The sequence below is a fragment of the Scyliorhinus torazame genome, chromosome 5 (genome assembly GCF_047496885.1).
Source record: "Scyliorhinus torazame isolate Kashiwa2021f chromosome 5, sScyTor2.1, whole genome shotgun sequence".
In the NCBI taxonomy this organism is placed as follows: domain Eukaryota; kingdom Metazoa; phylum Chordata; class Chondrichthyes; order Carcharhiniformes; family Scyliorhinidae; genus Scyliorhinus; species Scyliorhinus torazame.
In genome coordinates, this window is record NC_092711.1 from 241,672,122 (window position 1) to 241,695,876 (window position 23,755).

Below are 23,755 nucleotides of genomic sequence, written 5' to 3' on the forward strand. Positions count from 1 at the left end.
CGCTTACTTTCAGTGACTGATGCAGGAGGACACCAAGGACTCGCTGCGTAGCTCAATTTGCACCCATTCAAATAATCTGCCTTCCTATTTTTCCTGCCAAAGTGGATAATCTCACATTTATCTACATTGTACTGCATCTGCCATGCATATGCCCACTCACTCAGCCTGTTCAGATCACATTGAAGCACCTTTTCATCCTTCTCACAGCTGACCCCCGCACCCAACTTTTTATCATCTGCAAATTTGGAGATAAAACACGTAGTTTCCTTGCTCAAATCATTAATATATAATGTGAACAGTTGGGATCCTAGCACAAATCCCTGCGGGGTACCCCACTAGTCACTGCCTGCCAATCAGAAAAATACTCATTTTTTCCAACTTTTTGCTTCCTATTTGTTAACCAGCTTTCTACCCATCTCATGCACTTTAAATTTACATAGTAAGATTCCCAACCAAAAGCAGATAAAGCTTATTTAAGACTCAAAAATTGCAGACCTATGACTTCAATTACCTGAACTGATGGTGAAAGCCAAATGCACCGTCCCATATTTGAAGTGGCTTTGATTCACTTCCCTCTCTCTTGAGGTTGGTGGCCTGGTTTTGGTGATGGGCTGAGGTGGGTGCCACGATGCTCTAAGCTACCATTCCGGTGAGATCCACATTGTTTCTGAAAATCTGGTCCTTGGTGTAGAAATCAGTTGGCAAGTTTGTAAAATGTGCAGATAATCCTAATGGGGTAGAGGACGTAGTTCAGATCTAGGTCCATCATGTATGTAGGCAGATAAACAGTAAGTTCAATTTAACAGGCAAACAAAGGACGGAATCTTCCAGCGCGCCCTGCCAAAGGGATCTTCTGGTCCCGCCAAAGGCAGTCTTCCCAGTGATGGGTTGGGCAAACCATGTTGCAGTAGTGGAGGGGGAGGGACCCCGGCCAAAGCTTTGCCCTATGCAAGAAAGGACAATCCGCATTGGTATACAAAACGGGGAATATAATTGGCATACAAGCCATTTTGAAAGGAAGCTGGCAAGTAATTATGGGTTTGTTTTTAATGTGAAGGTAATGGGGAAATGCATAAAATAAAATGTTGGGAACCCACAGCCAGATCAGTGAAATTCAAGTCTACTGGGAAATAATGTAGAATGCTTTAATCATACTTCACTTATACTACTTGCACTTCTAATTTCTCCACTGCAGGAGGGAAACAGAATGCATTAGAAAGAGCAGAGAGAACTGAAATGCAAATGATCCCAAGTGTACAGCAGATAAGATATGCGTAAAGATAAGGCACAAGTATGAAGTGTCTGCAGCGGAATATTGCTTTAAAGTTTGTCAGAAAAGTTAGCCAAATGAATTTTAGTTACTGCAAGGAGATTTAAAAACTATTAAACTCAAAACTGGGTAATGAATATTATAAGTGATCTGCAAGTGAATTGTGGAATTGGAAGTTATTAAAGGAGTTGAAGATGGTACCAAAGTGGTTAGCACTGCTGCCTCGCAGCGCCAGGGACCCAGGTTCGATTCCGGCCTTGGGTAACTCTGTGTGGAAATTTTACGTGTCAGCGTGGGTTTCCTCCGGGTACTCCAGTTTCCTCCCACAATCCAAATATGTGCAGGTTAGGTAGATTGGCCATGATCAAGGCACGAGCTTACAGGGATAGGGTGGGGGAGTGGGCTTGGGTAGGGTGCTTTTTCGGAGACTTGATGGACCAAAAGGCTTCCTCCTGCACAATTTTGATTCCGTATTAAATGCTGGAGTGACTGAGCAACAAGTCACTGAACTAAGTAGCCGTTTCAAATTTCAGTTGAATATATTTTGTGTACCTCTACTTTCTAGCTGTTGCTAAAGGTATTGGACTGCTTACCAGACATCCTGTGCTGGATAAGCAGAAATTTCCTTCAATTAAATGTTGGGAAAACTGAAGCCATCGTCTTCTGTCCCCACTATAAATGCTTTTTCCTATCTACTGACTCCTTCCCTCTCCAGTGTAACGATCAGAGATTGAACCAGACTGGTTTCAACCTTAGTGCCATACTTGACTATGAAATTAACTCCTGGTCATATATCTGTTCCATTGCTAAGGCTGCCTGTTTCACCTCCATAACATCACCTGACTCTCCCTTCCTGAGCTCATCTACTCCAGAAATTCTCACCCATGCCTTTGTAACCTCTAGACTTGACTATTCCAATGCCAAGAATATTCTAAACAGCCTCCCACACATTCTACCCGCCATAAACTTAAGGTCGTCCGAAACTTTGCCTATGTCCTTATTCACACCTTACCCTATCGCCCTGTGGTTGCTGGCCAACATGGACTCCTAGTTAAGGAACATCATTTTTAAGATTCTCATTTTTTTCAAGTTCCTCCATGGCCTCTCTATCTCTCTAACCTCCTCCAACCATACAACTCTCCCAAGATAAATGAGCTCCTTTAATTCTAGCTTCCGAGCATCCCTGATTTTAATTGCCACCACCATGATGTCTTGTGGCTTAGCTGTCAAAACCCAAGCTTTTGAATTCCCTCCCAAAACCCCATTGTCTCTTTCATCCTTTTAAGGTACTCCTTATAACCTACCTTTTTAACTAAACTTTTGGCCATCTGCCCTAATATTGTTTTATGTGGCTTGGTGTCAAACTTGGCTTTATGGTGTTCCTGTGAAGCACAATGGGACATTTTGTTCTGTTAAAAGTGCTACATAAGTTGTTGATGATTTTTCTCACTTTGTATCTATGTGTGTGTGGAAATCAGCTAATCTTCTTTGTCAGGTGGCGTTTAGTTAACTTCACATTTCCCCACCCTCTGGCAAGGCATTTGTAACTCAAACAAAATTCTTTCCCTGTTTTTTAGTATTCATTCCTTGTGCATTTTTGTTTTTGCAGCATAGATGTAAGATTTGGTAAATGGACACTTTAATTGGTGGCTATAAACGTTTATAACATTGAAAATGTTGCCAAAGGGTCCAGATAATTTCAGAATGGATAATGAGAAGGTGGTTGCTGTGATTATTCAAGACGTTTCTGATTTTTTCTGTTATTATTGTAAAATAGTTTTTCCTTTGAATGATGCCAGGAGAGATTAGCAATAGATTTAAGGTGAAGTACTTGCTTTAGCCAGCTGAATAAAGCTGGCCCTTATTGTTTTGAGGCACATAGATGTTGCTGGATATTTAGATAAAAACTAACTCAAAATTATTATTTTTAAAAATCCTGCACTTGAGGATGAAATTCATCAATAACGTGGGTTAGGATTTTATTTTCCTGTCTTAGAATTGACTTGCATCTCTTGAACTTCAAGTTTATTTTTGTTTCTAAATTATAATTTTTTTCATTGAAAACCATGTTGGCAATAAGAATTATGCATTTATAATACAGTTTAAAATAACTGCATGCAAACTATGACGTGGCAATTACGCAGGTAGCACAATTAAGATATCGATTCAAAGCATGTGTTGCATTTTAAAGCTAGCACAATGTTCTGTTGAATAGACATACTTTCCTTTATAGCTTTGAATTAGTTATAACCTTGCTGAAAGAATACCATTATTTAGCTTTGAGGTCTTACAAGATCTGTGCATATGTGTACTTTTCTGAATGACTGCACAAAAGCTTTTCAGAAGCTTATAGCTCCTCAGTTGAAAAACACAAATTGGGCCTGCCTAGGTTTGTGATGTAGTTAACTCAAATATGATGGGGTGCCTGTGTCAAGTATTACATTTATTGGGAAGATTGGGAACTTAAAATGTAACACACTACACTAAAAGCATCACTTTTCTAACAACGCACTTCTTAAATTTAAAACTCCGGATCAATCAACCACTGATCTTTGCTTTCCCGGCTAAGCTTAACTTAGTGCCTATTGGCCATTGCATTGAAAATGAATTAATTTTCAAGTGAAATTATGAAGACTGAAAACATGAAAATATTTTATGCAGTGCAGCATACTCTACCTTGTTTAAAAGCACTTGAGTGGTTCCAGAAATAAGTGGATTTTCTGCTGTAAGCGCTAAATTTGTTGCATTATGTAATTGGTTTGAAAATAGCGGAATCTCCACTGTTTCGGCGGAATTGTTGAAGGGCTCCTTTCAGCCTTTGAATGTTGTTATTTCATCTTTTGAGTATTGTAAAGTGACATTTGCTCCATGCCATACCACCATAACCATACATTTATTTTTTATGATTGGGTTACGTAGGTGTTAAACCGAATACTTCAAACAGAGGATAAAATTTAATGATGCCTAGTCTGATGATGTACCCCGGAGATTTCAAAAACTAACTCGTACAGCAGCAGATGCATAGGAATACATCAACTGCATTTACCTTATTTCCTATTTCATGTTTTACTATGAATTTTTAGACATCTTTTTAAATGCACTGCTATATACAAACTAGCTTTTAAGGTAACATACCCTCAGCAACTTTTCTTTGTTTATTTCTTGTAGATCATTGGCCCCAATTCAGTACCATGGGTGCGATCCTTTTTAGACAAAATGACAACACACCAGCAGAGCCTGTTCAAGTTCATTGCTTGCAATGAGATTCTCTTGATGCCTGCAGCTATCTTTATGTTGCTTGGGTAAATATTAAAGCTGAACTTCGTGTCATTGTTATAGCCTATTTAATTCTGATAGTTTTTAAAATTGCACTGCTTGACTGAAATGTATGCATCACAAGGTGTAAAAGCTGACCTCGCATTTCCAAAGCTTCTATCCACTTTTACAGGGTACAGTACAGAAAGGTATTAATGATTTACATGGTCATTGCCTCTCCTTGCAGATATTGACACCTAATACTATGGGTTACATACAAATGGTCCACAGCATAAAATTGACCAATACTTAAAGAATAACCATTTTATTTGATCCAAATGTTAAATATCTTGTTTAGAAATATTTTGGTGTTTGTGTACATGTATTATCATTATCTCTGAACCAAAGGTTTGCTGAAAAACTCCTAGCCTGAATATGTGAAATTTGGATTCTTAGTGCCCGTTATTTAGGTACTTAAGTTCCCTAAGAGATCCAAAACAGAGTCCACGGCGCACATGCACGATTTGCTATGAGAGGCGCTCAACGTGATTTTGGTATGGCTTTAGCATGCATACAGTGAACAGCTGCTGGAAGTATACAGAGTTGGCAGTCAGTGGGTGAGATATTCCAGCTATTAACTCTTGCAGGACCTTCCAGTCCCGTTGACGGCGCACCCACCACTGCGGGTTTCCTGGTGGCGTGAGGTGGATTCGATGGGAAATCCCATCAACAGCAGCGGGACCAGAAGATTTTGCCTCTGGCCAATGGCGGGCTACCTCCTGCTGCAAGGAAACACTCTTCAAGGAGGCCAGAAAATCTTGCTCATGATGTCAATTAGCATGCAGTGCTAATTCTATGCCAGCATTCTATTTTGTAGCTCAACACTCCAGCTAAATGTTATCTCTGAAACATGCGCAGCTAAACGTGCATTCAGCAGCAGGAATGGTCCTCACCAAGACTATTTAAAAGGATCATCAACAACTTAAGTGAGTTGCTGATTTAATTTTTGTTGATTGTTAAATTTGACTATTCTCCAGTCCTCTAGAACCTAAGCTAATGAGGATTGAAAGAATTCTGTCAAGGCCCCAGCAATTTCCTCCCTTGCCTCACTCAGTATTTTGGGATAGATCCCATCAGGCCCTGGGGACTTATCTACCTTATTGCTTTTTAAGATGCCCAACTCCACCTCCATTTTGATATCTACATGACCCAGAATGTCTACGCACCCTTCCTTAGACTCATCATCCACCAAGTCCTTCTCTTTGCTGAATACTGTTACAAATTATTCATTTAGTACCTCGACCATTTCCTCTGGCTCCACGCATAAATTCCTGCCTCTGTCCTCTTGTTCTTTACATGTGTATAAAATGCCTTGGGTTCTCCTTAATCCTGTTTGCCAAGGACTTTTCATGACCCTTTTTAGCTCTCCTAACTCCTTGCTTCAGCTCCTTCCTACTTTTGTTCTCAGCCTTCTACTCCTTACGAATGCTTTCTTTTTCTTTTGATTAGGCTCACAATATCCCTCGTTATCCATGGTTCCCGAAAATTGCCATACTTATCCTTCATCTTCACAGGAACATACCGGTACTGAATTCTAATCCACTGACATTTGAAGGACTCCCACATGTCAGATGTTGATTTGTTCTCAAACAGCCGCTTCCAATCTAAATTCTTCAGTTCCTGCCTAATATTGTTGTAATTAGCCATCCCCCAATTTAGCACCTTCACCCGAGGACTACTCTTATTCTTATCCACAAGTACCTCGGAATTAAGGTTGCTGTTCCTAAAATGCTCCTCTACTGATACTTTGACCACCTGGTCGGGCTCAACCCCCAATACCAGGTCCAGTACAGCCCCTTCCCTAGTTGGACTATTTACATATTGTTTCAAGGAACCCTCCTGGATGCTCTTTACAAATTCTGCCCAATCCAAGCTTCTAGCACTAAATGAGTCCCAGTCAATATAGGGGAGTTAAAATCACCGAGCACTATGACCCTGTTGTTTTCACATCTTTCAAAAAACTGTCTCCCGCTGGCTGTTGGGAGGCCTGTAGTAACCCCCCCAACATTATGATTGCACCCTTCCTATTCCTGAGCTCCACCCATATTGCCTCGCTCCATGAGCCTTCCAAGGTGTCCTCACTCAGTATAGATGATATTCTCTCTAACCAGTAATGTAACTCCCCCACCCCTATTATATCCCCTTCTATCCCACCTAAATCATCTAAATCCTGGAAAGTTTAGCTGCCAATCCTGTCCTTCAACCAAATCTCTGTAATAGTAACAACATCATAGTTCCAAATACTAATCCAAGCTCTAAGTTCATCTGCCTTACTTCTGTTATACTTCTCGCGTTGAAACAAAAATGCATTTCAGACCACCAGTCCTGCTGTGTTCAGCGACATCTCCCTACCTGCTCTTAAGCCTGACTGGTTTTTGTCTGTCTCTAGCTCTCCCTCAGTTACTTCACTTGGTGACTTACCTGGTTCCCACCTCCCTGCCACACATAACCCTCCTGAGTTACGCTCGCAAACCTCCCAGCCAGAATATTGGTGCCCCTCCAGTTTAGGTGCAACCCGTCCTCCTTACACAGGTCCCACCTGCCCCGGAAGAGATACTAATGATCTAGATATCTGAAATTCTCCCTCCTACACCAGTTCTTTAGCTGCACTATCTTCCTGTCACTAGCCTCATTGGCACATGGTGCAGGGAGTAATCACGAGAATACAACCCTAAAGGTCCTGTTTTTTTTAACCTACTACCTAACTCCCTGAACTCCTCTGCAGGACCTCGTCACTCTTCCTGCCTATGTCGTTAGTGCCAATGTGTGCCACGACCTCTGGCTGTTCTCCCTCCCCCTTCAGAATGCCTCATGTCCGTTTAGAGATATCCTTGACCCTGGTACCTGGAAGGCAACTTACCATCCTAGAGTCTCTTTCACAGCCACAGAAGCGCCTATCTGTGGCCCTGGCTATTGAGTCCCCTATAACTACAGTTCTTCTGCACTTTGACCCTCCCTGCTAAGGGGGAGGCAGTGGCATAGTGGTATTGTCTCTGGACTAATAATCCAGAGACCCAGGATAACACTCTGGGGACCCAGGTTCGACTCCCACAAGGGCAGATAGCGGAATTTGAATTCAATTTCAAAAAAAAAATTTTTTAAATCTGAATCTAAAAGTCTAATGATGACCATGAAACCATTGTCGATTCTCATAAATACCTATCTGGTTCGTTAATGTCCTTTAGGGATGGAAATCTGTCATGGTCTGGCCTACATGCGACTCCAGACCTGTAGCAATGTGGTTGACTCCTAAATACCCTCAAGGATGGGCAATAAATGCTGGCTCCACCAACTATGCCCACATCCAATGAACAAATAAAGAAAAAAAACCGAGACAGCCGTGGTGCCACCGCTCTAGCTGCTGCTGTTGTTTTCCCCTGATAGGCAATCCACCCCACCCCCAACAGTATGCAACGCATTATACTTGTTGGAAAGTGGGACAGCCACAGGGGATCCTTGCACTGACTGCCTGCCGCTTCTAGCGGTCACCCATCTACCTGCCTGCACCTTGTGTGTGACCACACCTCTAAAACCCCTGTCTATGACGCTTTCCGCATGAGTTATTTCATGTCCAATGGATATGATAAGAGCAAGGCAGCACAGCCAGTGGTGTGAAAGTGTGCAGGTTCTTGAACATCTATGCATTGGACTTCTTCCAGTCTGGAGACAGTTACAACATCTCACGGTTTGCCATCCATTATTGGCTGAGAGAGATGACTAAAGCTCTCCAGTCAAAATGAGCTGACTACATTTCACTCTCTTTTCAGAGAGTAGCATGTGGCGCAATAATTACTGGTTTCACCATGGTGCTAGGTGCCATTGACTGTGCACATACCATTCAACAGGCAACATCTGGAAACTGCAATGGAAAAGGATTCTCCTTCCTCAGTGTCCAGTTGGTACGTAAGCGTAGACTGAGAATCATCCAGGTTAATCATAGAATCATAGAATTTACAGTGCAGAAGGAGGCCATTCGGCCCATCGAGTCCGCACCAGCCCTTGGAAAGGGCACCCTACCTAAGCCCACTCCTCCACCCTATCCCCGTAACCCAGTAACTCTACCTCCCCTTTTTGGACCTAAGGGCAATTTATCATGGCCAATCCACCTAACCTGCACGTCTTTGGACTGTGGGAGGAAACCGGAGCACCCGGAGGAAACCCACTCAGACACTGGGAGAACGTGCAGACTCCGCACAGACCGTGCCCAAGCCGGCAATCGAACCTGGGACCCTGGAGCTGTGAAGCAATTGTGCTAACCACTATGCTACAATGCATCGTATGCAGACAGCAGTCATAATGCCTTCATTCTGCAGCAGTCTCAACCTGTATTTGAGCCATTACAACAAAGCAAAGGATGGATAGTGGATGATGAGGTCTATCCTACCGACCTCGTGCCTCATTATTCTGTTGCATAGCCCAGACTCTCAAGGACACCATGCATACAAAGAAAACCAGGCTGGCACTTGCACTGGGATGGAGCAGACCATTGTATGCAGAAACAATGATTCTGCTGCTCCGGACAAGCCACACTGTGCTTTGCAGAGCATGTGTCACAATTCATAGTGGTTTGCTGCATGTTGCACAGCTTTGGCTTTGAGGGCACAGCGCATGTCAGTAGCTGAAAAGCAGGAGGAAGAGAAACGGTGAAGACTATGCAAACAGAGAAATGTGTAAAGATTTATAGCACTGAAGAAGGCCATTCAGACAATTATGTCCAGGCTGAAAGAGAGCTATTCAGTTTAACCTTCCCTCCAGCTCTTGGCGAGTAACCCTCTAGGCTGTGGCATCTGAAGTGCATGTTCATATTAAATGCGACGTACCACCATTTCTGCTTCAACCACCATTTTCAGGCAGAGTATTCGAAAGTCCCACCACTCTGAGTGAAAAAAGTACTCCTCTAAATTGTCTGCCAATTATTTTAAATCTGTGCCCCTCGTTATTGACCCTCTGCGAACGGAAATACATAATTCGTCTACATTTTAATTAGTCCCCTCATCATTTTCTGCACCTGTGTTACATTTCTCCTCAGTCACCTGTATTCCAAAGGGAACAAACCCAACTTTCCTAATCATTCCTGACAACAAACTCCTAAATCTATTGTTTTCTCACTCTGTCTATGTAATCTAACTAGTCTTTTATCCAGCTCTATCACAGCTTTCCTGTTTTTAATGCACCTTCAAGAATCTGTACATATACTCCCCAAAATCCTCCTTTCCTCGACACTTCGCAGAATATTCCCATTCATTGTGTATTCCCGTGCCTTGTTTGTCCTTCCCAAGTGCATTAGAACACCGGGTTAAAGTCCAACAGGTTTGTTTGAAATCACTGGCTTTCGGAGCGCAGCTCCTTCGTCAGGTGAGTCACTCACTCAGTTTTGCTTTTTGTTGCTAGCTGACCATGCTTCTGACATCTTTTCAATGTGCGCTATTTTTCATATCTTCCCATTGTCCCAAACTCTTCACTATTGCATATGAAAAATGTATTTGAACCCTCAGGACTGCCAGTACTGTTTCAAAGGAACTGACATACAAGCTGACCGAGCTCAACTATTTTAGAAATGGTTTCTTTTTGCCACATGACAAACAGTTATATAGACTTCACACATTGTTTGCTGCCTCTGAAGTAATTCAAGAAAGCATTGTGAAGTTTTGAATTAGCAGTGTCTGTGGCACCATTATTTTAATGGTCATGTACTTTCTGCTGTTTTATTTGCAAATAAAAATACCCTGTCACTTAAAGTTATGATTTGACTTGCCTTTATAAAATGATCTTCCACAGTATTGCTGAAAGTACTTGCACATGATATAATGGACGGCACAGTAGCACAGTGGTTAGCACTGTTGCTTCACAGCGCCAGGGTCCCAGGTTCGATTCCCGGCTTGTGTCAGTGTCTGTGCAGAGTTTGCACGTTCTCCCTGTGCGTCTGCGTGGGTTTCCTCCGGGTGCTCCGGTTTTCTCCCACAAGTCCGGAAAGACGTGCTGATAGGTAATTTGGGCATTCTGAATTCTCCCTCCGTGTACCTGAAAAGGCGTCGGAATATGGCGACTATGGCGATATGGGCTTTTCACAGTAACTTCATTGCAATGTTAATGTAAGCCTACTTGTGACAATAAAGATTATTATTATTATGCTAATGAATTACTTTTGAAATTATGTCTCTGTTATAGTGTATGCAAGTACACCAGCCAATTTTATGCACAACAAAGTTCCATGAACAAAAATTAGAATGGCCTGGTTAACACTTTCTGGTGTTGTTGAGGGATAAATGTTGACAAGAATATCAAGGAACAGCCCTATCTTAATCATGCCATGTCATAGAATCGTAGTATAGCATAGAAGGAGACCATTTGGTCCATCAAATCTGTGCTGGCTCTTTCAATGAACAATCCATTTAGTTCCACACTTCACCATCTTTTACATGCCCCTTAACATGCAGCCATCTTTCACAATAAATCCTAAAACACTGTACTCCTTCAATACTGCATTGAAGAAGGCTTGACGAACCTTTTGACTCCTGAGTGTCATTGATTCTTGCAAAATAAATGCCTCATGTTCCTCCTCAGTGATTTTTAAAAGGTTATTTTTCTTCATATAGCAAAATCGGAGTAACACTCAGTAACATAATCTTTTCCAACGATAACGACAGCTGTTCAGTTTGTTTTCACTTTACAGCAGACGCTATATATCAGCAGTCTGATTTCTTTGTGTGCCTAAAGATTTGAAGGGACTGAGAGCAATGATTTTTTTTTTTTCAAACTCTTCCCTGCAAATATTGACATACACCCAGCCCTCCACCAACCTTCTTCCGAATTTCTCCCCATGACCCAAAGCAAAACAGCACTCTCATTGCAAAAGTATGTTGTGTTTGCTAAACTCTGCTTAAAAAAACTAAAAGAAGAAAAGCAAGCAATTCTGTTTATTGAAAAAAAACGTGATTCGTCTAAATACGCCTTATACCATCTTAAAAATAGCTTACAAATGTTTTTCCATGATATGCTGAGACTATTATAAGCTCAGAGACTCAATTTAACATTTATGCACTTACCACAGATATGTTATTGATACCTTTTGGATCTCCAAAAATATCCAATGAAAAATATATTGTTTGAATCTTCGTCTTTGTACAGGCTAAACCAAATTTTGTTCATGACCAAGAACACTCTGAACTTAAACTCCTTTTTTCCTTCTATCATGTCATTTTATTAAATATACTATAATTGTCACACATTCATATTAGTAGATTGCAAATCACCCATGTCCGATTTTAAATAAACAATGTGGGTATTAGCTGTGGCTTAGTGGGAGCAAATTGCTCTCTGAGTGAAAGGGATGAAAAGTCCCAGGCTAAAGATTCGAGTACAAGCTGCAATATATGAGATGTCAACTTTTCCATGAGTCATTGAACCAAGTGGACATAAAAGATCCCATAATACTACTTAATTGAAGAGCAAGGAAGCTCTCCCTGGTGTCCTGGTCAATATTTATTCCTCAACCAACATCACTAAAGCAGATGATTCGATCATTATTATATTGTATGTGGGAAGTTCACTGTATACAAAATGAGCTGCTATGCTTCCTACACAACAATGACTGCTTCAAAAATGCTTAATTAGCTGGAAAGTATTTTGGGACATCAAGATCATGACTATCACTGCATAAATGCAAACCTTTACTATTTTATCTTTCACCATCAAGATATTTGTCCAAATATGTCTGCGCCGCTCTTTGAAAGACCTGTCCGATTCATTCAAATTCCCTGCTCCTTCTCCGTAAGCCGAGTAAATTTCTCCTTTTTAGGAATACATCAAATTATTTAATAGAAAAAAGCTACTTCTAACACCCTATCAGGCAGTCCATTCCAGATCATAACTCGTTTTCAACAAAAAAAAATCCCATTTCCATCTCGCTTTTCTCTTGATTATTCTAAATGTGTTTCCTCTGGTTCCAAAGCCTTCTGCTGGTGGAAAGTTTTTTTAAAATCCTTATTTGCTCTATAAAAGCCCCTCAATCCCTCTAAGATCCTTACCGTTGAACAATGTTCCAATATATTTCATGCTGTTATGCTGAAATGTTTGTTCTTGTTTGAACTATCTAATAACGTTTATCTTCCATCATTTTCTGCTGAATAGCATTTGGTTGTAACATTGTATACACCACATATGGGAGGACACATTTGGAATAACGGGTGCATAGTAATGTTTGCAGAAAATATTTAAAATGTAAACATCTTGAGTACTGTATATGACACTCGCGTAAAATCATTCCACGTCCCTAGGAGGGTGCATACAGCTAAGGAAGGCTCGCCTATCCTGAAGTGTCTTATAGCCCTCTATTAGTGCATCCAAATCTTCCTGAAAATTATTTCACGGTATTTACCTCCACTCTGGGAAGAAAGAATTATTTATTTTTCTGTCCTTAAACATTGCTATTCGGCGACCAATTATTTACATAAGATGTTTCCAAAACATATTCCCAAATCTGCATTTGGTGCCTGCCCTGTTTAATTTTTTTTAAATTCTTAAAATATTGTTCCTTTTATTTCTCTTCTAAAGGGATACAATAGAGGTTTGTGCCTTTTGACCATCTCATTTGTCCTTTTATGGGTATGTAAGCCTCAATCATGTATGTCGCCAAGCCAGAATCTTGCCCATTTTCAGCAGAATTGCTGCAGCCATTTGGATCCAAATCCGAGCCTGGCTGAAATCACAACTCGGCAGAGAAATAGATAAACCTAGGACCACCTTGGTGAGGTTCGACTAATCGTTATATAAGCTTGCTCAACCATCAATCCCTCTGCTAGATCTAATGTTACAATGACTTGCAGTGATGATGATGCTCAACATGTTCTTGTGTCATTCCCCTTGCACATTTTAACAGACTGTTAACCTGTTCAAAATAAACATCTTCTTCAAAAAAGCATGCAAGTTGATGTCATACAAGGCTGTTGAGCAGTTTCTATCTATTATTTAGGCTGTTGCCTATAAGAGACTGCATGTGGTTGCTAAGTAGGCTTTCTAGAACCTGTTTTTGAAAGGTTCATTTGGCGAATCAGCATATCTGCCAAAACGATTTAATGTGCTATAGTGTTTGGAATTTTCCATGCCTGCACTATAATGGCCACTGAAGCTTGGGGGTGGTGGGAGGGATGATGGTGGAGTGAAACTGGGGAAGCTAATTTATCACTGCAGAATGCTTCATCAGTTTGATGATGCAGTTAAAATTGCCTTGATGGTATTAAGTACTTCAGAGCTGCAACACTACATGACGTTATTGATACAAAAGCCAAATACTGCAGATTTTGAAAATCCTATTTTTAACAAATGTGATAGTAAGTTCTAAATGTACAATACAATTAGCCTGTCATGCTGTATATACATGTATTTTATCCCAGGGATCCTAATTCCTCTTATGCATTCTTTAAACCAATGTTTTATGGAAATAAACAGCACCACATTAATTTATGAAGTCCGCTTCACTTTAACCATTCATAAGCCTGGCGAGGTATTTTACTTGTTTCTTGCGGCGGTGCCTATGGTTATATTTTGGATATTTTTAGGTTAATCTCATCCAGAGTATTTTTCTTACAAATCTGTGCAATACACATGGATACTTTAGTAATAAAGGCTAGCATAATACAAAAGTAAACTGATTGAAACTTGTCACAAGAGGTTTGACATCTCTTGAAAACAAATTTAATTGTCGTGCATACATGAACACTTGGGAATCTTTGAGAATTTATACCATGATCAAACTTGGTGGCAAGACTGCTTTGCCTGGTTAGTTTTTTTTTTAGGAAAATAGCAGGTGGCTAAATAGAAGAGTCCGTAATAATTGTAACTACTGCGACTGCTTCCGACTAAAACCACACCTGTCTCTGACTTGGCACTATATGGTTTAACATTATATTGAGTGAGATATGATAGGCTGTGTGCTTGGAATCATAAAACATTGTAGAATGGAGGGAGGCCATTCCCTTCTCCAGCTCTCTTTTTAAAAAAAAGTAGTTCCTTTAAACCTATTTCCCTGTCCAGCATTGTTGGTTGCTTTTATATTGGTGCAGCAATTAGTTGTTAGAATAGTATATTAATCTACTGTGATGACTAAGAAATTGTCATACTTTATAGTTTGTATGTTTGCAGTAATATTATTACAATCTAGGTTAAAATGCTTACAGACAGTATGCCTGTTAGAGCTATGATTAAAAGTGGGATAATCAGTGATTTTTACAGGGGAAGTAATTTGCTGATAGATATTAATAGCCATTTTTACCTGTTTGCAGATAGAGAACTAATGTAATGTTGTAACAGTTGGAGCCTGGCTAAGCAAATCCAAGAACATCTTGTAACGAGAGGAATAAATGTTGTGTAGAGTGCAGCTGGTGTAGCTAATGGCCAGGTCTGTCTGGGCAAAGGAGTTGCTTCCAGGACTAGGCTGACCAGAAGGTTTCAGCTTGGTCCTAAAAACTGCTTTTCTCTCCAAGGACTCTGCACCAAGATAAGCAAGTAAAACCTGGCTGTTAACTTTATACATAAGTGGAATTTGAAATAGGTTTGCTTAACTGGAATGTAGAGGCAGGTTTCAGGAAGCAAGTTTAAAATGTTGTACCCAATAACTGTAAAAGCTATTTCTTTGTTGCTAATGCGCTTAATTCTGTGTTAAATTAAAGTTTGTTTGAGTATAAAAATTGTCTAATGGTCGGGGTTATCACGCCAATGGTGCAATAACATTTACTCACAGTTGTACCAAATGCAAATAGTTGGATTCTGATCTGCGATCTTAACCAAAATTGGAGTTCTGGTCCGGACCCATAATGCTGCAGAGTACATCGATGCAGTTTTACATGGTGAACTGTACCAACAGAGTAGGTGCAGGAGCATGAAGGATCATGGAAAACTCATCAAATCGTACATCATCCTAACTTTTACATATATAACCTTCGCTGCATCATCTTTGGGTCGCAATCCTGAATACCTGTCGAATACCATTGTAGTGGCACTGTCCGCATGAGAACTACAGTGGTTTACGTGATTCCAGCTCTACATTCTCAGAGAAACCCGGGATGGCCAATAAATGCTGACTTGTCAGTGTCATCTATCCTGAAGTGTTTTTTAAACATTTTTCCCACAGGAAGAGAAATGATCAGAGGGTAATTAATTCCAGACTGATCTTTCAGCTTGACTTGAGCAGAGGGGATCTAGGAGCATGGCCCTGCGTTCGTTCTGTTGGCCAACAAATAGACTATTCCTCACAGTTAAAGACTGGGAAAATATAAAATAACTTAAAAATACACGTTTTAAAATAAAATAAGTTGCATCATTTTGTAAAATTAGAGTAAACTCTGTTTGCCCTTAATGCAGAAGACCTGCAGAACGTGGAGTTTTGGCATCTCTGAAATAGGTGGATGGAAAATAATATAAATTGGGAAAGCCAACAGTTCATTGCATAAGCTTTTTTTCCGGAATTAGTTAACAGTTGAACATGTTAATAAAATCTTATATTTTCCCTATTTTTAAAAACAACAAAAAGCTCAGCTAATTTACGCATCTTTTATAAGTTTGAACAAGTGAAGTAAACTGTATGCAAGATCTGCTTTAGGGTAATTTTATTTTTATTCGTTCTTGGCATGTGGGCGTCGCTGGCTGACCTTGCCCATCCCTAATTGCCCTTTGACCTGAGTGCCTTGCTGGGCCATTTCAGAGGGGGGGCAGTTAAGAGTCAACCGCATCGCTGTGTGGGTTTGGAGTCACATGTAGGCCAGACCAGGTAAGGACAGCTGATTTCCTTCCCTGAAGGACATTGGTGTACCAGTTGGGTTTTTGCAATAATCGGCAATAGTTTCATAATCATCGTTATATTTTTAATTCCAGATTTTTATTGAATTCAAATTTCAGCATCTGCTATGTCGGGATTTGAACCCGGGACCACAGAGCATTAACCTGGGTCTCAGGATTACTAGTCTCGTGACAATACCACTACACCACCTCGATTTAGCACAGGGCTAAATCACTAGCTTTGAAAGCAGACCAAGGCAGGCCAGCAGGACGGTTCAATTCCCGTACCAGCCTCCCCGAACAGGCGCCGGAATGTGGCGACTAGGGGCTTTTCACAGTAACTTCATTTGAAGCCTACTTGTGACAATAAGCGATTTTCATTTCATTTCATTTCATTCCCCCAATGACTGGTAAATTCCTATTATTATCCTGGTATTATATATGAATTTCTTTCAGTGATATCAACAATGCCTGCCTTTGGTGCAAGTTTGATTTCCTCTGTAACAACCTTCAAAGGTCAGATGTAATTTTATCTGTTACCCGTGGCAGTTTGGACCTTCCTATTAATTTAGATGTGTTCTCTCCTTGTTACTGTCCCCTTCTGATTCCCCTGACACTTTTGAGCTAAAAAAATGTATTGGGTTATGGTATATACATTAATGTATGCACACTTGGCATGGCCTGATGGGTGGCCCAAATATGTGCCACAGTGCCAGGCCATAACCACCTCCAACAAAGAGTGTCATCTGACCTCCCTTTGGTATCCAACCACATTGCTATAATCAACCCTCCACTCTGGGAGGTTGGGTGTCACCATTGATCAGAAACTTTCCAAACTAGTCATATATGTATTGTGGCTTCAAGAGCAGGTCAGAGTCCAGAAATTTCGCTATGAGCGACTTGCATCTTACGGTCCAGAGTCTTTCCATAATCCTACATGACACAAGTCAGGAATGTGATGGAATTCTGTCCACTTGAGTGGATGGGTGCATCTCCAAAAGCACTGAGAAAACCCAATGCCATCCAGAACAAAGCCGCCACTTGATCGGCACCTCATCCACAATCTTGTGCATTCACTCCCTCTAACATGGTGTGATTTGTGCCACCTGCCAGATGCACTGCAACAAACTACCAATACTTCCATAGCGCCATCCTAAACCCATGTACTCTACAGCCTAGAAGGACAAGGGCAGCAGGTGCATTGGAACACAAACCTCCAGCTAGTTATCCTCCAACTTTACAGCTATCTTGACTTGGGGAACATATTACTGTTCCTTTATTATCACTGGGTCAAACTCCTGGAGCTCACTACCTAATAGCACGATGGCTTTACCTTTGCAACAGCATTCTGTAATAATTCAAGAAAGACACTTCACTACCACCTTCTCAAGGGACATTAGGGATAGGATTCCGGGTCTCTGGATTGCTAGACCAATGACAATACCACTACGCCCACGCTTCCCTAATTCTATTGTGAGTAGCCAGTGTCGTCTCTTGGTTACACATCATGTGAAACAGTACTGCATTAGGAAAGCCAGTGCGGCAAACTCTTGAATTCTGAAAGTCTTTGATCCATGTGCATCCAACAACCTTTAAAATAATTCACTTTTGTTTTGAGCTTCAAATCCAACTGATCCCTTTCAACTCTATGTTGAAATAAATACCCAAATATTCTCCAAACAATATCAGATATTATCCATTTTCTCATCCCGTTTTGATCTGACCACTAAAGATCCAAACAGAGCAATGTGTGAGGAGCTCTGTAAGTTAACTGTCAATGCAAGAATTCTATTGGTGTCATAATGGTAAGGCGGAACTCAGAACGGTTACGGGAATGGTAGGGGGGGTGGCGTGGGGCTAGGTAGGGTGCCCTTTTAGAGGGTCGGTGCAGATGTGATGGGGTGAATGGCCGCATTCTACACTTAGGGATTCTATGATGAGAAGGGGTGAGAACTTTAAAATACACTGGCAAGACTGAAATGGAGAATGGGCTAAGTAATTAAAACACAATGGTTATGATTATTCGTTTTGTGTATTCACTGGCGAAGAGGTGAGCAATATTCTAAAATAGCAATAATCCAAGCAGAATTAACAACTTTAATATAAATGAGATGGAAGTCCGAGATAGATTAAACGGACTCAATATCAAAGAACTCCAAGAAAGGTGGCATTAATCTCTAAAGTACTGGGAAAGAAAAAAAGTTGATTTTGACGTTTTTGACTGTCCGTGTAGATAGCACGGTAGCACAGTGGGTAGCACTGTTGCTTCACAGCACCAGAGACCCAGGTTTGATTCCCGGCTTGGATCACTGTCTGTGTGGAGTCTGCACGTTCTCCCCGTGTCTGCAATGGTTTCCTCTGGGCGCTCCGGTTTCCTCCCACATGTCCCGAAAGACGTGCTGATAGGTCTAAATTCTCCCTCCGTGTACCCGAACAGGCGCCGGAATGTGGCGACAAGAGGCTTTTCACAGTAACTTCATTGCAGTGCTAATGTAAGCCTACTCATGACATTAAAGATTATGAAGGAGTCAGTGAACACTGAGGAGTCCCTGTAGATGGGAAATGTGTTCATTTGCAATGATGACAAAACAGACCCTAAGAGACTTGGGTTGCATTTCAATGCTGGGTAAATTTGGGAAAATATCAACTGGGATTCAAACAATACAAGGGGAATTGAGGGAGAAACATTCATTCAGTGTGTCCAGGAATATTTTTTCAACCAATTAGTGTCAAACTGCACGCGAAGAAATGCAATTCTGGACCTTGGAGAACAAAGAAGGGCAAGTGGGTGAAGTGACAGTTGTCGACCATATCTGGGATAATGATCACAATTCAGTATTACCATGCAAAAGGACAAAGATAAAGCAGGAGTAAAATGTTTGAACTGGCGGAAGGCAGATTTTGCAGAAATGAGAAAGGACATGAGTGGGGTGAACTGGCCAGCACTGCTAGAGGATAAATCAGTGAGAAGCACTAAAAAGTGAGATCCTAAATGTATAAAGTAGAAATGTCTCCTCCAAGAATAAGAGTGGTACTGGCAAAACTAGCCCTGGTTGTCTAGAGGAATAAAGGGGAAGGTCAAACAGAAAAAGAAAGCATACAATAAGAACTAAGCACAAAGAACTAAGCACTGCAGATAGCCTAGATGAGGATAGGAAGTGCAGGGACAAAGTAAAAAAGGAAATCAAAGAGAGACCATGGAAAAAATTAGCGAGTAAAATTAAAGAAAGCCCAAAGATGTTTTACCAATGTATTAATGATAAAAGGTAGTTAAGGAAAAAGTGGGATCTATCGGAGATGATAAAGAAGGGAACTTGTGTGTAGGTGCAGAGGCTGTGGGAAGGGTTTTAAATGAATATTTTGTATCTTTGTTTACAAAGGAAATGGATAATGCCGATTCAGTTGTCCAGGAGGAAGACTGAGATAATGGATGAGATAATCATAACAGAGAGGAAGTACTCGAAGGGTTGGAATCCTTAAGTTGATAAGTCGCCAGGGCCAGATGGATTGTTTCCGAGGATACTGAAAAAGGTCAGGGAGGAGATAGCAGATGCTCTGAGAATGATTTTCCAATCCCCACTAGATATAGGGGAGGTACTGGAGGACTGGAGAAATGCAAACATGGTTCCATTGTCTAAAAAGGGATCAAAGGAAATGCCAAACAATTATATGCCAGTTAGTTTTACGTTGGTGGCAGGCAAATTAGTATAATTAGTCCTAAGAGAAAGGATTAACTGTCACATAGAAAAGCGTGGACTAGTCGAGGATGGTCAGCATAGATTTGTTAAAGGAAGGTCTTGCCTCACAAATTTAATTTAATTATTTGAGAAAGTGACAAGAAGGGTGGAGATTGGTCAAAAAAGTAAAAGCCCATGGGATACAGAGCAATGTGCCAAACTGGATAAAACTGGCTTAGTAACAGGAAACAAAGGGTGATAGCCGATGACTGCCCTTGTAAATGGAAAGTGGTGTTCCACCGTGCTCTGTGGTGGGACATTTACTGTTTGTGTTATATATTAGCGATTTGGACATGAACAGGGTGGGGGGGGGGGGGGCACGATTGGGAAATTTGTAGATGACACAAAGATTGTCTGAGTGGTGGACAGTGTAGAGGATAGCTATGATCTCCAAGACTATATCGATGGGTTGGAGTGGGTGATAAAATGGCAGATGGAATTTAACACCGAGAAGTGTGAGGTCAAACAGTTAAATGGAGGACACAATAAATAGGAACGTAATAAGAGGGATAGATGAAATGAGAAATCTTGGCGTGCAAGCACACAGGTCCCTAAAGGAGACAAAGTTGTAAAGAAAGCATATTGAATGCTCTCCTTCGTTGGCAGAATATAAAAGTAAGGATATAATGTTGGAATTGTATAAACAGCTGGAGTATTGTATGCAGTTCCGGTCACCACATTTTCGGAAAGACGCAATTGCTCTGGAGAGAGGTTTACAAGAATATTGCCAGGATTAGAAAATTGTAGCTACTTGGAAAGGTTGGGTATTTTCCTTGGAATAAAGAAGGCTGAGGGGTGATTTAACTGAGGTGTACAAAATTGAGGGGAAGTGACAGAGTGGTCAGGATAAAATTGTTTCCCTTGGTGGAGAATTCTAGAACTAGGGGACATAGTTTCAAAATAAGTGGCAGAAGGTGTGGAAGGGAAATGAGAAAGAACTTTTTAAGCAGAGGGTAGAGGAAGTATGGGATTCACTGCAAGAGTTGGTGGAGGCAGAGACCCTAAACTCTTTTTTAAAATGTACCTGGATCTGCACCTTAAGTGCTGTAAACTACAGGGCTGTGGATCACGTGCAGGAAGGTGGGATTAGAAGGGCACCTGGGTGTCCTCCAGCTGGCATGGGCAAGATGAACTGAATGGTCTCCTTCAGTGCTGTAACTTCTCTATGGTTCTAAATTATTATCAGAAATATCAGCATGATAAAACAGTGAACAGCAGTCAACATGGAATCAGCAAGGTGATATTCATGCCTGGCTAACTTGAGTTTCTGAGGCAGTAATGTAAGTGATCTATAGACGACACAAATGTACAGTGTACTTTGACTTCCAAAAAGCACTTGACAGTTCTGCACAAAAGATTTACTAGTTCAGCTTAAAGCTAAAGGGGATTCATATGGGAATGGAGAAATAATATACCGAACATCGAACATTACAGCGCAGTACAGGCCCTTCGTCCCTCGATGTTGCGCCGACCTGTGAAACCACTAAAGCCCATCTACACTATTCCCTTATCGTCCATATATCTATCCAATGACCATTTGAATGCCCTTAGTGTTGGCGAGTCCACTACTGTTGCAGGCAGGGCATTCCACGCCCTTACTCTTATTAAAAAGGGTATTAAAAAAACAGCAGGAATTGTTGAAATAGTTATGTTGGAATGGGGATTGATATTAGGACTACTGTTCCTAATTTACATTAGTTGAATTAAATTAATTAGATTTAGAACCTCAATGCAAATTGTTGAAAAGTGCAGATGATAAATTAGGATTGGCAGCTAAATCTGAACAGAGAGCCCAGGGACTGAAAATGTGTCAGGCAAATGGGTTGAGCAATAGCAGATTAAAACTATATGTATAGGTGGAAAGTGTGGTACAGCGGGGGAACAATGGGTGACATTGGTGCTCCATGTTGGAATACGAAACAGTGAAGTTGAAAGAGACCTTGGGGGTTTGGGAAACCTGTCACAAAACATATCCAGTCATTGTGGAGAGGAAACATAAAGCAGAGATGGAGGAAAATTAAAGAGTACAAATACAAGTCCTACTTTTATAGTTTTTTTTCAGACCACACCTGAAAAGATTTCTTTCAGTTCAATTCGCAGTCATTAAAAGAAAATATTTTAGTCCTGGTGATAATTTGGAGAATGGTTACTCGAGTAATACTCAGCAATAGAAGACAAAACGATGAAGAAAGACTGCAGAAACTTGGGATCTTCACTTTTGAAAGAAGTAACAGAAATGCAACCCTGCAGTCTATAGAATAAAGTAAAAGGTATAGAAACGGTGTTGGTTGAACAAAGAGGCTCAGATTCATCTGGACTGGATGGACTACACCCCACGATTCTAAAGGAGATAGCTGAGGAGATTGTGGAGACATTGGTGATCTTTCAGGAATCACTGGAGGCAGGGAGGGTCCCAGAGGACTGGAAAATAGCTAATGTAACACCCCTGTTTAAGAAGCGGGGGAGGCAGAAGACTGAAAATTATAGGCCGGTTAGCCTGACTGGTCTGTTATTAAAGATGAGATTGTACTTGGAAGTGCATGATAAAATAGGGCTGAGTCAACACGACTTGATCAAGGGGAGGTCATGTCTGACAAATCTGTTTGAATTCTTTGAGGAGGTAACGAGGAAGTTGGATAAAGGAGAAACCGTGGACGTGATCTATTTAGATTTGCAGAAGGCCTTTTATAAGGTGCCACATAGGAGACTGTCAAATAAGTTAAGAGCCCATGGCGTTAAGGGTAAGATACTGGCATGGATAGAGGATTGGCTGTCTGGCAGAAGGCAGAGAGTGGGGATAAAGGGGTCTTTTTCAGGATGGCACCGGTGACTACTGGTGTGCCTCAGGGGACGGTGCTGGAACCACAACTTTTCACGATATACATTAACGATCTGGAAGAAGGAACTGAGGGCACTGTTGCTAAATTTGCAGGTGATGCAAAGATATGCAGAGGGACAGATAGTATTGAGGAAGTAGGGGGCTGCAGAAGGTTAGGAGAGTGGGCAAAGAAGTGTCAAATGGAATACAATGTGGAAAAGTATGAGGTTATGCACTTTGGGATGAAGAATGGTGGCATAGACTATTTTCTAAATGGGAAAATGCTGAGGGAGTCAGAAGCACAAAGGGACTTGGGAGTCCTTGTTCATGATTCTCTTAAGGTTAATGTGCAAGTTCAGTCGGCAGTTAAGAAGGCAAATGCAATGTTAGCATTCATGTCGAGAGGGCAAGAATACAAGAGCAGGGATGTAATTCTGAGGCTGAGACCCCATTTGGAACATTGTGAGCAGTTTTAGGCCCCGTATCTAAGGAAGGATGTGCTAGCCTTGGAAAGGGTCCAGAGGAGGTTCACAAGAATGATCCCAGGAATGAAGAGCTTGCCATATGAGGATCGGTTCAGGACTCTGGATCTGTAATTATTGGAATTTTGAGTGATATGGGGGGAATCATATTGAAACTTACAGGATACTGAGAGGCCTAGATAGAATGGGCGTGGACAGGATGTTTCCACTGGTAGGATAATGAACCTGAGGGCACAGCCTCAGACTGAAGGGACAATCCTTTAAAACTGAGATGAGGAATTTCTTCAGCCAGAGGGTGGTAAATCTGTGGAACTCTGCTGCAGGAGGCTGTGGAGGCCTTCAAGACAGAGATAGATAGGTT

General features: G+C 41.1%; 1 protein-coding gene across 2 annotated transcripts in view; it reads left to right on the plus strand.

The window, feature by feature from the left end:
• LOC140420985 (transmembrane protein 33-like) overlaps positions 1-23,755 on the plus strand; it is a 198,219-nt gene that overhangs the window by 72,798 nt on the left and 101,666 nt on the right. For both annotated transcript variants that reach the window (XM_072505215.1, XM_072505216.1), the window contains exon 6: positions 4,439-4,572. In XM_072505215.1, the coding sequence (XP_072361316.1) occupies positions 4,439-4,572 (134 nt within the window). The remainder of the gene's footprint in view (positions 1-4,438; positions 4,573-23,755) is intronic.